General features: G+C 41.4%; 1 protein-coding gene across 8 annotated transcripts in view; it reads left to right on the top strand.

Moving 5' to 3' along the window:
• The window catches only part of TANC1 (tetratricopeptide repeat, ankyrin repeat and coiled-coil containing 1), a 57,119-nt gene that overhangs the window by 14,383 nt on the left and 30,354 nt on the right, over positions 1-12,382 (top strand). For 4 of the 8 annotated variants that reach the window (XM_064718901.1, XM_064718900.1, XM_064718903.1 and 1 more), the window contains exon 3: positions 10,652-10,855. In XM_064718901.1, coding sequence (XP_064574971.1) covers positions 10,652-10,855 — 204 coding nt within the window. Of the gene's footprint in view, positions 1-4,243; positions 4,309-10,651; positions 10,856-12,382 lie in introns of those variants that run through there. The other 4 variants (XM_064718902.1, XM_064718905.1, XM_064718907.1 and 1 more) reach the window with 3 other exon arrangements.

The raw sequence follows: 12,382 nt of genomic DNA, 5'->3' as shown, positions 1-12,382 counted from the left end.
GTGGCTGCTGAGCTCATGGGCCTGAGTGACAGTGACCTGTTTTTCAGAGTTACATTTTTAACTTCAGACTATTAAGGTAGACTAACATTTCTGATTTTCTGATGAGTTTGATCCTAAACTATCCATTAGAGTAAATTTATGGTCTTCGGCAACGTGAACTTACCCCCAGAGTAAAATACAAATAAATCTGAATACTTCTTAAATGTATAAAGAACAGAGCATAATAAAGGTGCCACGTCCTTGTTTATTGGAGCCTTTAAAACAACCCAATCCTGTTTTCTCGCAAAGCAAGATACATACATGTCTTGCATTGCAGCTTTTAAAGCTATGCAGTTACACTGAGTCCTACAAGGGGAGAGTATTTTCACTGTTCTTTTGCAGAAACTGGTTCTGAGTTCATCTGGCAGGTAATGTGCTGTTCTTCAGGAAATCTCTGTGGTCTTGTGAAGTTTTCACTCTGCCACAGTTCTTTCTAAATGACTGAATGATGGGAGCTATGCTGATTAGAAAAAACACTGACACTAGATCAGAGATGCACAGAAATGATCACAGAGCAACACGAAAGGCATTCTGTTAATTCTGTGTATGCTGCTGACTTGAAATTACCAGCTGGGGTTGTTTAAGCAGAGTGGGGTAAAGATTCCTGTGGTGAGGCTTTCACTGGTACATTTTTTGTTAAAATACTAGATGGAAGTTGGTTTTGGCTTAAAACGAAAATTGGGCTGTTCAGAATGGAGCTCTGACCAGGCTTTGATTAAAATCTGAAGCTTGGAAAAACCCTTTTCCTGTAGGTCAGAAAGCATGGCTTTTTATTTTAGGATCTCATGACATCTGTCTGTAGTAATGTGTGCAAAAGAAGGTTTTTCTCTGTTTTTGCAAATACAGTCCTGCTGTATTTCTGAGCAGCAAGGGAAGAGTTAGAGTGTGGGAAGTTTTTTGGCTTAATTTTTGGTTTGGTGGGTTTGTTTATTTGTGTGGGGTTTTTTGTTGTTTTTTAAGCAGAGCTCTAGAGCTTCTTAATTAGATGTTATAGAAACCAAGTATTGGGAAAAATTGGTGAATAGTGCCTAACTGGTGAGAGCTAGAGCAAGGAGGAGTTCAGGAGCAGCTTTTTAAAAGGAAGTAAATAATTGATAGATTGGATTTCAGAGATTTGTGGGTTTTTTGTATTTAGAGATGACGTGAAAAGTTTGAAGAGACGTGTGTGCATTTTATTCTGTTCTGTGTTACACCAGGACTTTCTGTAAAGTTATGTCCAGTTTATTAGCTTTCACTGTTGTTCCAAAGGACATTCCAATTCTTCCAGCTGTAAGACATATCTCCACTTTTAGAAAAGATGTGAAGCAAGGCAAAGAACACTGATCTTAGTAGAGCTTATTTTTGCTCACTCATCTCCCTGGTCTTTAAACTGAAAACAGGGAGAAACTGAACAGCTTAAAATTTCCTGCTCTCTGGAGAGAGTAGCAATGCACCCCAGCGATGGGAGCTGACTGGAGAGACTGTTAACGTGGCCATGGCCATTCTTCACACTGCTGTTGGAGAGAGGAATGCAGTAGTAAATTTAGATGCTTCTCTCAGCTCTGTGGGCACATGGACTTGATTTTTTGCTTATGAAGTTCTAAGAAATTGTTCAGGTTTTTCCGAGCTTCCAAATGTGGGAGGAAGGAGACAGCGCATCTCAGCAGGGCCACCCTGAACGCAGCTGGGAAGACTGCGTGGTCTTTTCTCGGTGTATTCATGGTTTGGGAGCGATCCTGAGGAGCTGGAAGGCAGTGAAATCTCCGTGGGTCACCGTGGGCAGCCCGGCCGGCGCGGGAGGGACACCAGAGTGATGGGCTGCAGCTGCGCCTTGACCACACGTGGCCATTTGGAGTCACACTGAAAGGGCTTCAGGCTGAGCTGCAGCAGCTTATTCCTAAACTGAAGTAACCCCAGTTGTCCCAGGGGTTGCATGAAAGGAACGCCTGGAAGTCTGCATGATTTAGATCTGAGTGGGATGATTCCTGTTTTACTGAATAGGACTTCCTGTTTGTGTGTTAACTCTATTTGATGGGTTTTACAGCTGGTAGGCTTGTGGAACTCGTGTGAGTAGGAATGGTGGTGTTTTTTTCTGGATTGAAGGCAGGCACAGCTGTAACATTAAAAAGTGTAAAAGGGTTAAAGGACAAAAAGAAACAACCCTAACTGTTTTAACAGTAGCTTGTGTGGATTTTAATACTAGAATTTCTCATTTGCCCTGACATAAGGGCTTAAGAGCTGAAGTTGTGCGTAACACTTGAAATCTAGCTGCTGGGAATGTTCATTGCAGGTTTTAATAAATTCCTAAATTCATGGTTATCTTGAAAAATAGGGTTTCAAGAACTAGTATGGATACTTTGAGAGAGACAGGTGCTCTGCTGAAGAGTGGTAGAATGTCTTTGTAGAGATAACTTCTGCCTTGATCAGATGGAAGGCTGTCACGTGGGAATGTCACTTTTGGAAAAATGATACCTCAAGCAGCACCAAAAGCAGTAGTTGTGGATACACAGTTGGACTCAGACCCTGAAGTTGCTTCAGTAGAAATTCTTCTACAACAGTTTTGTAATAAACCCATTTTAAAATGGATTTATTTGGATGTGGCTGGGAGGTGTTGATAGGTAGGTAGGTGGCTGTTGTAGAATTAGATGCAATCTAAGTGAAGCAAAATGAGTGTGTTTAAACATGCACGTATGTAATTATCAATTTGTGCAAACATACACAAGCACAGGTGAAAAGAGCTGTGTTGGCAGCAAGTTACGTTTAGAGCAGCTTTTGCAAGCAGAACTTAGGGATGTTATTTCTAAATGTGGATTTGAAGACAAGGTGGTTGGTGTCCAACTTAGGTAAACAGATGTGCCAAATGAACAAAATTTCAAACAAACTAAATTTTTTACACAGACATAAAACTTCTTCTGTATCCAGATTTTTTCTGGTTTTCTGCAGCATGGAGAAACCAGTCTTTACAGCCCATCAGACATAGTTATTTCCATACAACAGAGATAACTATCTGTAAGTTGATTTTTCTTTCCTCTTGTCCTTCTTTGCATTAGTGATGTACATACTTGGTAAAGGACAGAACCTGAGGGGGAGGAACCCACAGTCTGTGCCTGTAACCTTAAAGTAACAGAAAACGGTTTGGGCAATGTTTGAAACAGGAAGGGAGTAAACAGAAACAAGTAAAAAGTGGTGCTATCTCCTCTTTGTTAGCTTATTGTCATCAAATGCATGTTATCTCTTTAAACTCTTGCAAGGTTTCCAAGTCCTCCAGAATTGCTGGGGAGGTGTCTCTCCAGTGGGACATGGCGGAGCTGTCCCACCCTGTGCCCTCTTCTGAGGGTGCGCGTTCTCGTTCCTTGCTCTCTGTCTTTTGCTCTGCTTTGTTAATGGACTTTATTTGCTGCATTTAAGGTAATCCCAGCTCTTGGTCTGTTTCTGCCCTGCGTTTCTTTCTACCTACCATAGAACTGTGTGTTTCTGCTCTCTCTCCTGCTGTGTTCTCATAGCTGAGGTTTACTTGTTGACCAGTTTATTTCCTTGAGGTTTTTAACTTGACCTCTGTAACCACGAGGAGATCTTCTGCCTCTGGGCTCAGCTGAAAGCAGCTGGCTGTTTTTATTTTAATGTAGCATAGAAATTTTGTGTGTTAGTGACACAGTTCAAGCAATCAGAGCCAGAAGACTGTTGTTCAAGTTCTGCTAGGTTACCTGTAAGTCCTGTCTGTGCCTAGAAGAGGTGATAGTATAAAGAATATACATAATAAGCTTCAGAATATAAACAAAAAGTACTTCTTAATTATGATTGGTTTAGAAATTCTACAGAGCTACTCATTCTTAAATGCTTAAAAATGCTTCAGAGATAAATTTTTATTAGTATTTCCTGTTGGGTTTCTGTACTGCCAGCTGCTTTCCAGTATATAATTATATTTGTTTTCTTTAACTGTCCCAAAGTCAGCAACTCGCTTGCATTTGAGAATCTGTTTGGTTTTTTTTACTAACTAAGCAAAAGCTCATTCAGTATAAAATGCATGTAATATATTTTAATTTAAAAAGAAAATAAAATCCTGTATATTAAGTTTCTACAGAACATACTCAGTTATTTCAGATGGTTTTGTAGTAGCGTGACCATTGTCGTTCTGTTGACCCAATATCAGGCCTGAAGGAACATGAATAATGGCAGTATTGTGCTTAGTTTGCAGTGTTCTTCTGCACTAAATCCCATCAGAAGTTGAACATCAAATGTAGTGCATGGTATGCCTGGAAACTTCATTGATGTCAGTAGAAATTCAGTGTGGTAAGTAGTTGGGATTTTGAGGTTTTCCAGCTTCAGGGCTTGTTAGATATTAGTAGTAGTGGTCAAATAACAAGAGACAGATTATTATGTCAACAAAAAGATGATGTTTAGAATGCAGCAACACAGAGCTTTAAAGACAGAGAATCTGGAGAAACAAGATGGGTGGTTTTGGTTTCTGAAATAAAAGTTATTGAAGTACTTATGGATTTGTATATATCAGACTTTTAGTAATTGCCTGAATATTTGGATTTTTTTATTATTATTTGGTCTGCGAAAAGGGTCCGTACTAATAAATCTTTCCTGTGTCTTGTTTGATTCAGATCTGATAGATCAGACCTAAATTTTTTCCATACTCTTTGAGACTTAGTTTTCATTTGCATTAGTTTCCTTCTTATATTCTGGTATCTTTGTGTAAGTATCTTTGGCTTAAGTATGGGTATACAGACTTCTGAATGTTTGTATGGAATGGAGGCTTTATTTCTGCATTATGTTTCATTGCAGACTGGCATATCGTGAGTTACTTTTGTTTGTCTGCCTTGCCCTTTAGGAATATTGTATACTGAACAGGTTGGATGAAATATGAGAATTCAGAATTTCCTCTCTTTTATTCACATAATCAGATACAATTAAGAAATTGAGATTATACTTTGTATTCTTTTTCATTAGTAAAATGTCTTTGGAAGACATGAGCTATGATCGTTTGTATGAGGTTCCACCACCCCTGTTTTACTTTCTCCTTTTCCTTTCAGCCAAGGCCCCTGTTACAAGCCTGACGTGCTGCACTGGGGCAGCACTTGGAATGATAAACAGAAGTGTACTGAAATTCACTGTTACTGGGTTTTGGGGTTTTTTGGTTTTTGGGGTTTTTTGTTTGTTTGGTTCTTTATTTATTGTTTTTATTGCTAGTGGCAACTAAATTGCTACTCTGAAAAGTGAAGCTGCTGTGCAGAAAAGCCTATTTTTTTCTTAAGACCCAGACCCACTATTTAATCTTTATTTTAAAACTGAGTGGTTTAAGAATTACTTGCCTGTAGCAGTAAAGGTTTGATTCTCAGCTGGCTGTGGTCAGCTAAATGCAGCTTTTAACACCCCTGTCTTGCATTGCATCTGACTCAGCCTTTTGGCCTAATACACTCTGAACCCAGCTGACAGCATCAAGGTACCATTCTGGAAAACTGAAAGGCCATTAAATAAAATAAGTTTGCCTTTTGAAATCTAAATATGTAAATTCAATTGGCTTTTTCTGTCCAAATGCTCTGTGATATTAGGCTTTGAATTTTAAGAGCAAAGGACATTTGTGCTGCATAAAGTACACATTCACTGTCTGGAACATTGAACTTGGAATGGAATACTTTTAAGTTTCAGTTTGACTTTTTGTTGTTACTCTAAAAATACCTTGCAACAGAGGAAGCATTGTTTCATGCTTAAAATATGGAGCTGGTTTTGATTATCTTGTGTTGCTTTGCCCACTTTCAGCTGCTCTTGTCAGTTATTTAAGAACTTAAGCCTTTTTGCTGAGCACTCAGTATTTAATGTGTCTTTTCAGAAGCTAATTCCAGTGATGTATCCCATGTACATATAAACACCACTCCTCAAAAAAAATTCTGCCCTTGAAACACATATGCAAATTACTTCAGTGACCTGAATAACCTTTATTTTTCCCTGTATTCTTTCTTTTTTTTTTTAAGAGTTACAGGAGAATGTTAATATTTTGTGTACTGATAAAATAATCCAGGGTGCAGAAATAAATGCCAGCAAGTGAGCAAATAATGTCAAGTACAAGCAGAGTTGGCAAAGGTTGGCCATTTAAACCATTTGTTCTAATTTTGCTGGATTGTTTCTCACTCATTGCACTTCACTGCTTCCTTTACTCAGGCTGTAATGCGTTTTCTTCCCATTCCATGCTAGTTTCTCTCTTTTTCTGGTCTTCCCAGAGTCTCGAGAGCAAAAGAATGAAATGCTGCTCTCCCCTCATGCGTGCATTTGCATGCCAGCAGCCTGTGTCGTGTCCCAGAGGGCTGGCTGTGGATGGCTCCCCTTGGTGGAGTGGTTCTGCAGCTCCTGGTCGGTGTTGGCGGGACAGACTGGGACACGGGCTCCCCAGGCCGCCTGGATTGCCCTCCTGAGCCTGGGCTGGCTCTGTGTACAGGCACACACGTGCGTGTAAGCATTTCAGCTTTCAAAGGCACAGCCCTTCAAGGGCAGTGCTGGGCTGGCTCTGTGTACAGGCACACACGTGCGTGTAAGCATTTCAGCTTTCAAAGACACAGCCCTTCAAGGGCAGTGCTTAGTGTTTTACAATAAAAATGAAGCACCTCATACTTGGTCACTGAGCCAGGTTACAGAGTTCTGTGTACACTTGCCTGTCAGTTCTGTTGAGAGACTATCAAACCCACTGGATTTCATAATCCTCACACAGTTTCTTACTGCTTAGGCATAGAGATGCCTTGTTCTGGAAGGGACTTTCCAGTTTGGATGGCTTTCCTTGTTCCTACAACTGTTTTCTTTTTCCCACTTGTAGTTTCCTTCTGAACTTGTCTGTAAGGTCTCATCCTTTCTTAAATATTTGTTAGGGTGAAACACATCCTGTGGAGCAGAGTGGACTTTGTTAAGGCTGTCAGTGCCAGTGTGTAGTCACATCAGTGTTGGATGTGGTGGTGTCCTTCACTTCGTGGGCTTCTCAGGGAGCCTTGGTCAGCAGCAGCATCCTGCACATTTTTTTTCCTTTTAACACATCTAAACAGAACTACAGAATTGAGGATTTCTTCCATTGTAGCATGATTTTATATCAGATTTTTTTCTTAAGTGGGTTGAGAGTCGTGTTTCACTTTAGCAGAAAGGTTAAGGGAGAGAGACAAAACAGGCTTTCCCAGAAGGGCTTGTTGAGGGAAGCCATGGAACATAGTTTTCTCTGTGGCTGCTCTCAATATCCAGGATCAAAGAGGCTGCATGTTCATTGTTTAAGCTCTCACTGCTGTAAAGGCAGTGGTCCTATTCCTTCATGTTAAAAAGCAATCTGAAGTCCACATTTGCATCAAACTCAGTTTACACATATTTTGGTAATGTAGGTGGCATTCTTCTGGTTTCTAAGCACCTTATCTTGAATGAAGAATTAGATGCATTTTATAATGTTTAATACTGATACAGACAGGTGTGAAGGTTTCCGTTTTAGTTATCCTCCCTATCAAATAGGATTAGTTTGAATTTAAAATTCAAATTCTCTTTTAGAATATTAAGCTCTATAAAATTATTACTGTAGTCAGCCATCCTTGTATCTCTTTGTATCTAAGAGAAAAAAAAAAGTAGTTTGTAATCAGATTATGCCAATCAGTTGCATCCTTAGGTGCAGCTAAACTGGGATTTGATTTCCATTCTCCAAGATTTTTGTGTGTGGTTTTTCAAACTTTTTGTTTCTGTGGTTGCATTGACCACTGAGTAAGAACTCCAGTGTTGATTGATGCTTGTGCAAGGTTTTTGTCCAGAGGCTGCTTGGCAGTGGAAAATGTACAACTCAGAGTTTTTTAAAAAATGGACGTGGGGTTTCACAAGACCTTCCCTTATGTGTTTGTTTTACAAACTTCCACTCCAGAACTGATGCAACCTGCTTTATACTCTGGTAGATGCCTGGCAATGTCATCTAATTTTAAAGTATTTTTCTGGGGTAATTTTGGGGTTTTGTGTTTGTGTGGCATCTACTAGTATCTGGGCATTTTAACAGATCGTATTTTGACAGGTATTTCTCATGCATTTTTCTAGTATTGTTTCCCTAATGTTAAATTGCTGTGTGGGGAGCATAATCTATTACTGGGTGAATCCCACAAGTTTGGTAATCTTGGGTTTGTCTTGTCATGTGTAGAGCCAGATATGTTACGGGAATCTTCCTGTTATTTGGATGAAATGTGGAGATTGGACATCAGTCCAGTTTACACAAAATAGAAAGTGCAGGATTAAATGGAATTATTTTAGAGACTTAGGAAAGGATGATGTAAGCGTGTAAAAAGCTTGGCACCCCTCGTTATCTCGCATGTAATTGAAGTGGAGGCAGCCACAGAGGAGGTTCCTGGTGCGGGTGTGGATGCTGCCGTGCCGGGCCGCGCCTCTGTGCCTCCCTCAGAGCTGCCAGGGCTCGCTGGGGCAGGGACACCGCAGTGTCCGCAGGGAGCCCTGGCAGCCTGCCCCGGGCACGGAGCGGCCCTGTCCTTGTCCCCGATGAGTGGAGGGAGCCTCGGAGCGGCCCTGTCCGTGTCCCTGTCCCTGCTGAGCGAAGGGAGCCTCGGAGCGCCCTGTCCTTGTCCCCGATGAGTGAAGGGAGCCTCGGAGCGGCCCTGTCCCTGTGCCCTGCTGAGCGAAGGGAGCCTCGGAGCGCCCCTATTCCTGTCCATGCTGAGCGAAGGGGGCCTCGGAGCGCCCTGTCCTTGTCCCCGATGAGTGGAGGGAGCCTCGGAGCCATCCCTATCCCTGCTGAGCGAAGGGAGCCTCGGAGCGGCCCTGTCCCTGTGCCCTGCTGAGCGAAGGGAGCCTCGGAGCGCCCCTATTCCTGTCCCTGCTGAGCGAAGGGAGCCTCGGAGCGGCCCTGTCCCTGTCCCCGATGAGTGAAGGGAGCCTCGGAGCGCCCCTATTCCTGTCCCTGCTGAGCGAAGGGAGCCTCGGCCTGTTCAGCGAGGGACATGTGCTGTGCCAGGCTTCTACTGGAGCTGCTCTTGGGCTGTCAGGGAGTTCTGGGGAAGAGCTGGTCTGTGCCCGTGGTTGGGGCAGCATTCCAGGGGCTGTGGTGTACGTGCTCTGCTGGTTCCCTGCTATTCCTGGTGTGCATGGTTTCTGAGCTCGCGGGTGTGGACTTGGTCTATTACTAACAGCTTTTTAGAAAAGGCTTGGAGGAGCAGGGTGCTGTTCCTCCTTTCTTGGAATGCTATTTGTATAATAGGTGTCTGCTATTCCATTGTATCATAACCATTTTACACTTAACGCCGGGGTTTTTCTGCTTCAGTAGAATGCAGCACTGTTCAAATACGCTGACCATCACTGAGGGTACAACACCCTTAGGCTGAAGCCTTGGGTTTTCTCAAGGTGTGGGTTTTGCTCCAAAGAGCTGCTCTGTGTGAACACCATGGTGATGTGAGTGGTAATGTGCAAAGGCTTATTGTAAAATTAGGTAATGAAGTGAATGAAACGAGAACTTCTGTGGTACACATTTTACATTTTTGTCTTTTAAGTGATACTGCTCTCAGAATCTTAATCATGGAAGCCTGCTCTCCACAGCATCAGGAAAAAGAAAAACCAGAGTACTGCTGGAACAAAAATTCCTAAGATACAGTAGCGTCTCTATGTATTGACTGTAAAATGTCTTTCCTTTTACTGTCATGATCAAATACTCCTAACTTACTGATTAGAGCTATTTAGCTCCATCCAGCTGTCTTCCATGTTGTAATGTTTCATATACAATAGAGACAAGTAAGTTAATTCAAAATTTGAAAGTCTTCTAAGAAGGCAATGAATTACACAGATTATGCCATCATAAAGGGGAAAATAGAAATGAAGGAATTGCAGGTGGATGTGTCAACCCTTTTGCACCCCCACCCCTCAGCAGTCCACCTGGAATACTTACCAATTCCAAACTGCAGCCTGGATATGTTGCTAGTAAAAAGCTATTAACAGGAATTCCAGTATTTTCTAGTTGCATTTAGCTGTATTACCATTCTACTGTGTTTTTCAACACCTTTTGAAGCAAACTCACATATTCTGTATTGAAACAAATAATATCACTAATGTTAAATCTGTGTTTAAATTGGCTGTTGTAGAAGTTTAATTTTCAAAAGAACAGAGAAGGGAAATCTTTAACCTCTTTACTAGCCCTGAAAGTGGGAAAGCAAATCTTAGACTGCCTATCTCTGAGTGTACGTATTAGTAATCCACCTTTTCATTATATGTAAGGGGAAACCCAACCCTCCTTTAACTAGTTAAGTAAACAGTATTTCAGGTGGTCCTGGCTTTCATGCTAATGCAGTGATGCTAAAACACCTTTTCAGTTTGAAAAATACTTTTATGTTCATAGGGAACTTGATATTGACCCTAAGGATGGAGTCTGAAAAGTGCTGACTGTTGAAAGTGAGGTTTTTCTTCCCCTTTTTTCTCTTTTTTACTTTCAATTGGAATGTTGCTTACTTGTGTATTTACATTTTCCCAGTGGTTATCTGGATTTTGCAGTGGAGGTGGCACAGTAGTGCGAGTCATGCTCAGTTGTTGCTGGCAAGTGTTTTCTTGTGTTAAATACTTATATTTCAGTGCAACTCTAGGCTGTTTATTTTGGCACATCACCAAATAGATGACAAAATTTTATTTTTAGCAGGTGACTGCTGCCCAGAGAATGCCTCGCAGGTTACAGCAACATCTGGCCACAATGCAGATTTCCCCAGTGGCGAGCAGCCAGGCTCCCAGGACACTTACAGAACAAACTTGGCCAAAGGAGTCTCAATGTCACTGCCGTCCTCGCCTCTGCTGCCACGGCAGTCCTATCTGATGCAGGCAAGAGCAAGCAAGAAGTCTCCAGGTAAGATGAAACAATGAGCAGCTAAAATCTTCATAACGTGTTAACTCAGTTATTGATAAATTCTGCATAAAATCACTTAGTAAAATCATGTTAAACTTTTGCAACAAGAATAAAAGTAGTGCATGTTTCCAGGTTAAAAAAGCAATTGGTTATTAAATAGAACATATTATTTCATGTGGCAAAAAATTAATCTATGTGGTGTTGCAGATACTTATACTGAAGTGTCTGAATATGATTAAACCTGGTTATTTATGGTTAGTTAATCAGGTAGAGGACTGCTGCAAAAAAGCTTTGTGCATGTGTTAGTGACTGTGTAAGAGTGAGTATTGTTTGTGGCTGTTACAGTTCAATTATTTTACTTGTATCTCCATACACAAATGTATTAGTAGATAAATTGCTGTGGAAGTGGCAAGGAAGTTGTTCATTTTCAGCAGTTTTATCCTCAGTGGTGCCTACCCACTGGTATGGGAGCCAGACTAAATATGGGGCTCCATGGGGCTCCTTTTATCAGCATTCTGTGCATAGAAATCATTCCAGCACACCATCATCACTCGGGTTCACTCGGGTCAGTGTGGGAGAGACAAGTGAAACTCTCCATGTTCCTGTTGCCTGTGGAGACACTCAACAGGTTTGAGTTTATAAGGTCTGGGAACAGAGTGTCAAAAGCTGGGCTTTGTCAGCACAGAAAATGCTGAACAGTTGATGAGTTGTGACTGAAAAGCCATATTCATGATGAATGCAGAGTCATTCCACTGTGACCTACAGCCAAGGGAAAAGACTTCCTGTGATTCTACACTGCTGGGAATGCATTGGCATTTATGCATCATTATTTTGAACAAAGACCTAACCAGGTGATAGGAGGCTGACAGAAACATTGTGCTATTCCTTTGACTTTCACCAAACTCTAGCTAATGGAAGATGATTCAATATAAATTAGCTGTCTAGTATCTGGGGCAGGGGTAGTAACAGGACTGTACTACTGTCCTGATTTCAGAGGTCTCTTAGCATGGCAGCAAGTTACAGATCTTTCCGGATATGGTGAGTGAAAGAAGAAAGGACTGCACAGGAGGCTGAAGTAGTGTTCTGAAGTTGGGTTGTAGCAGTGGTAGAACAAAATTCTAATTTCAGTCCTTCCAGTTGAGCTTCTTCTACTACAAAGCTAGAATGAGCATTGTTTGGATTGGTTATCTTAACAGGTGTGCAGCTAAACCAGTTTTTGTTCCCTTAGAGGAGTAATAGTTGATTGTAGTCTGATTTAGGAGGCTCAACTAAAAGAATGAAAATACTGATTTATAAGGGATGTTCCAATAAACTGGATTGTGGAGTTTAAGATATGAATGAAAGATGATGCTGTTGCACTTGAAAAAAATGTTTGCTGCTTTCCTTACGTTAATGATACGATAATGCTTTAACAGAGAGAGGTTTCCTTGGAAATCAGTGAATTTCCATCAGTGAATGCTGGAGGTGAGTCCTAGGAGAGTCTTGCATAAATGTACAACAGAACTTCAGTAAGTTTTGAAGTTAAAC

The sequence above is a fragment of the Zonotrichia leucophrys genome, chromosome 7 (assembly GCF_028769735.1).
Source record: "Zonotrichia leucophrys gambelii isolate GWCS_2022_RI chromosome 7, RI_Zleu_2.0, whole genome shotgun sequence".
Taxonomy (NCBI): Eukaryota; Metazoa; Chordata; class Aves; order Passeriformes; family Passerellidae; genus Zonotrichia; species Zonotrichia leucophrys.
The sequence above is the reverse complement of the archived record's forward strand: the minus strand, read 5'-3'. Positions and strand labels throughout refer to the sequence as shown.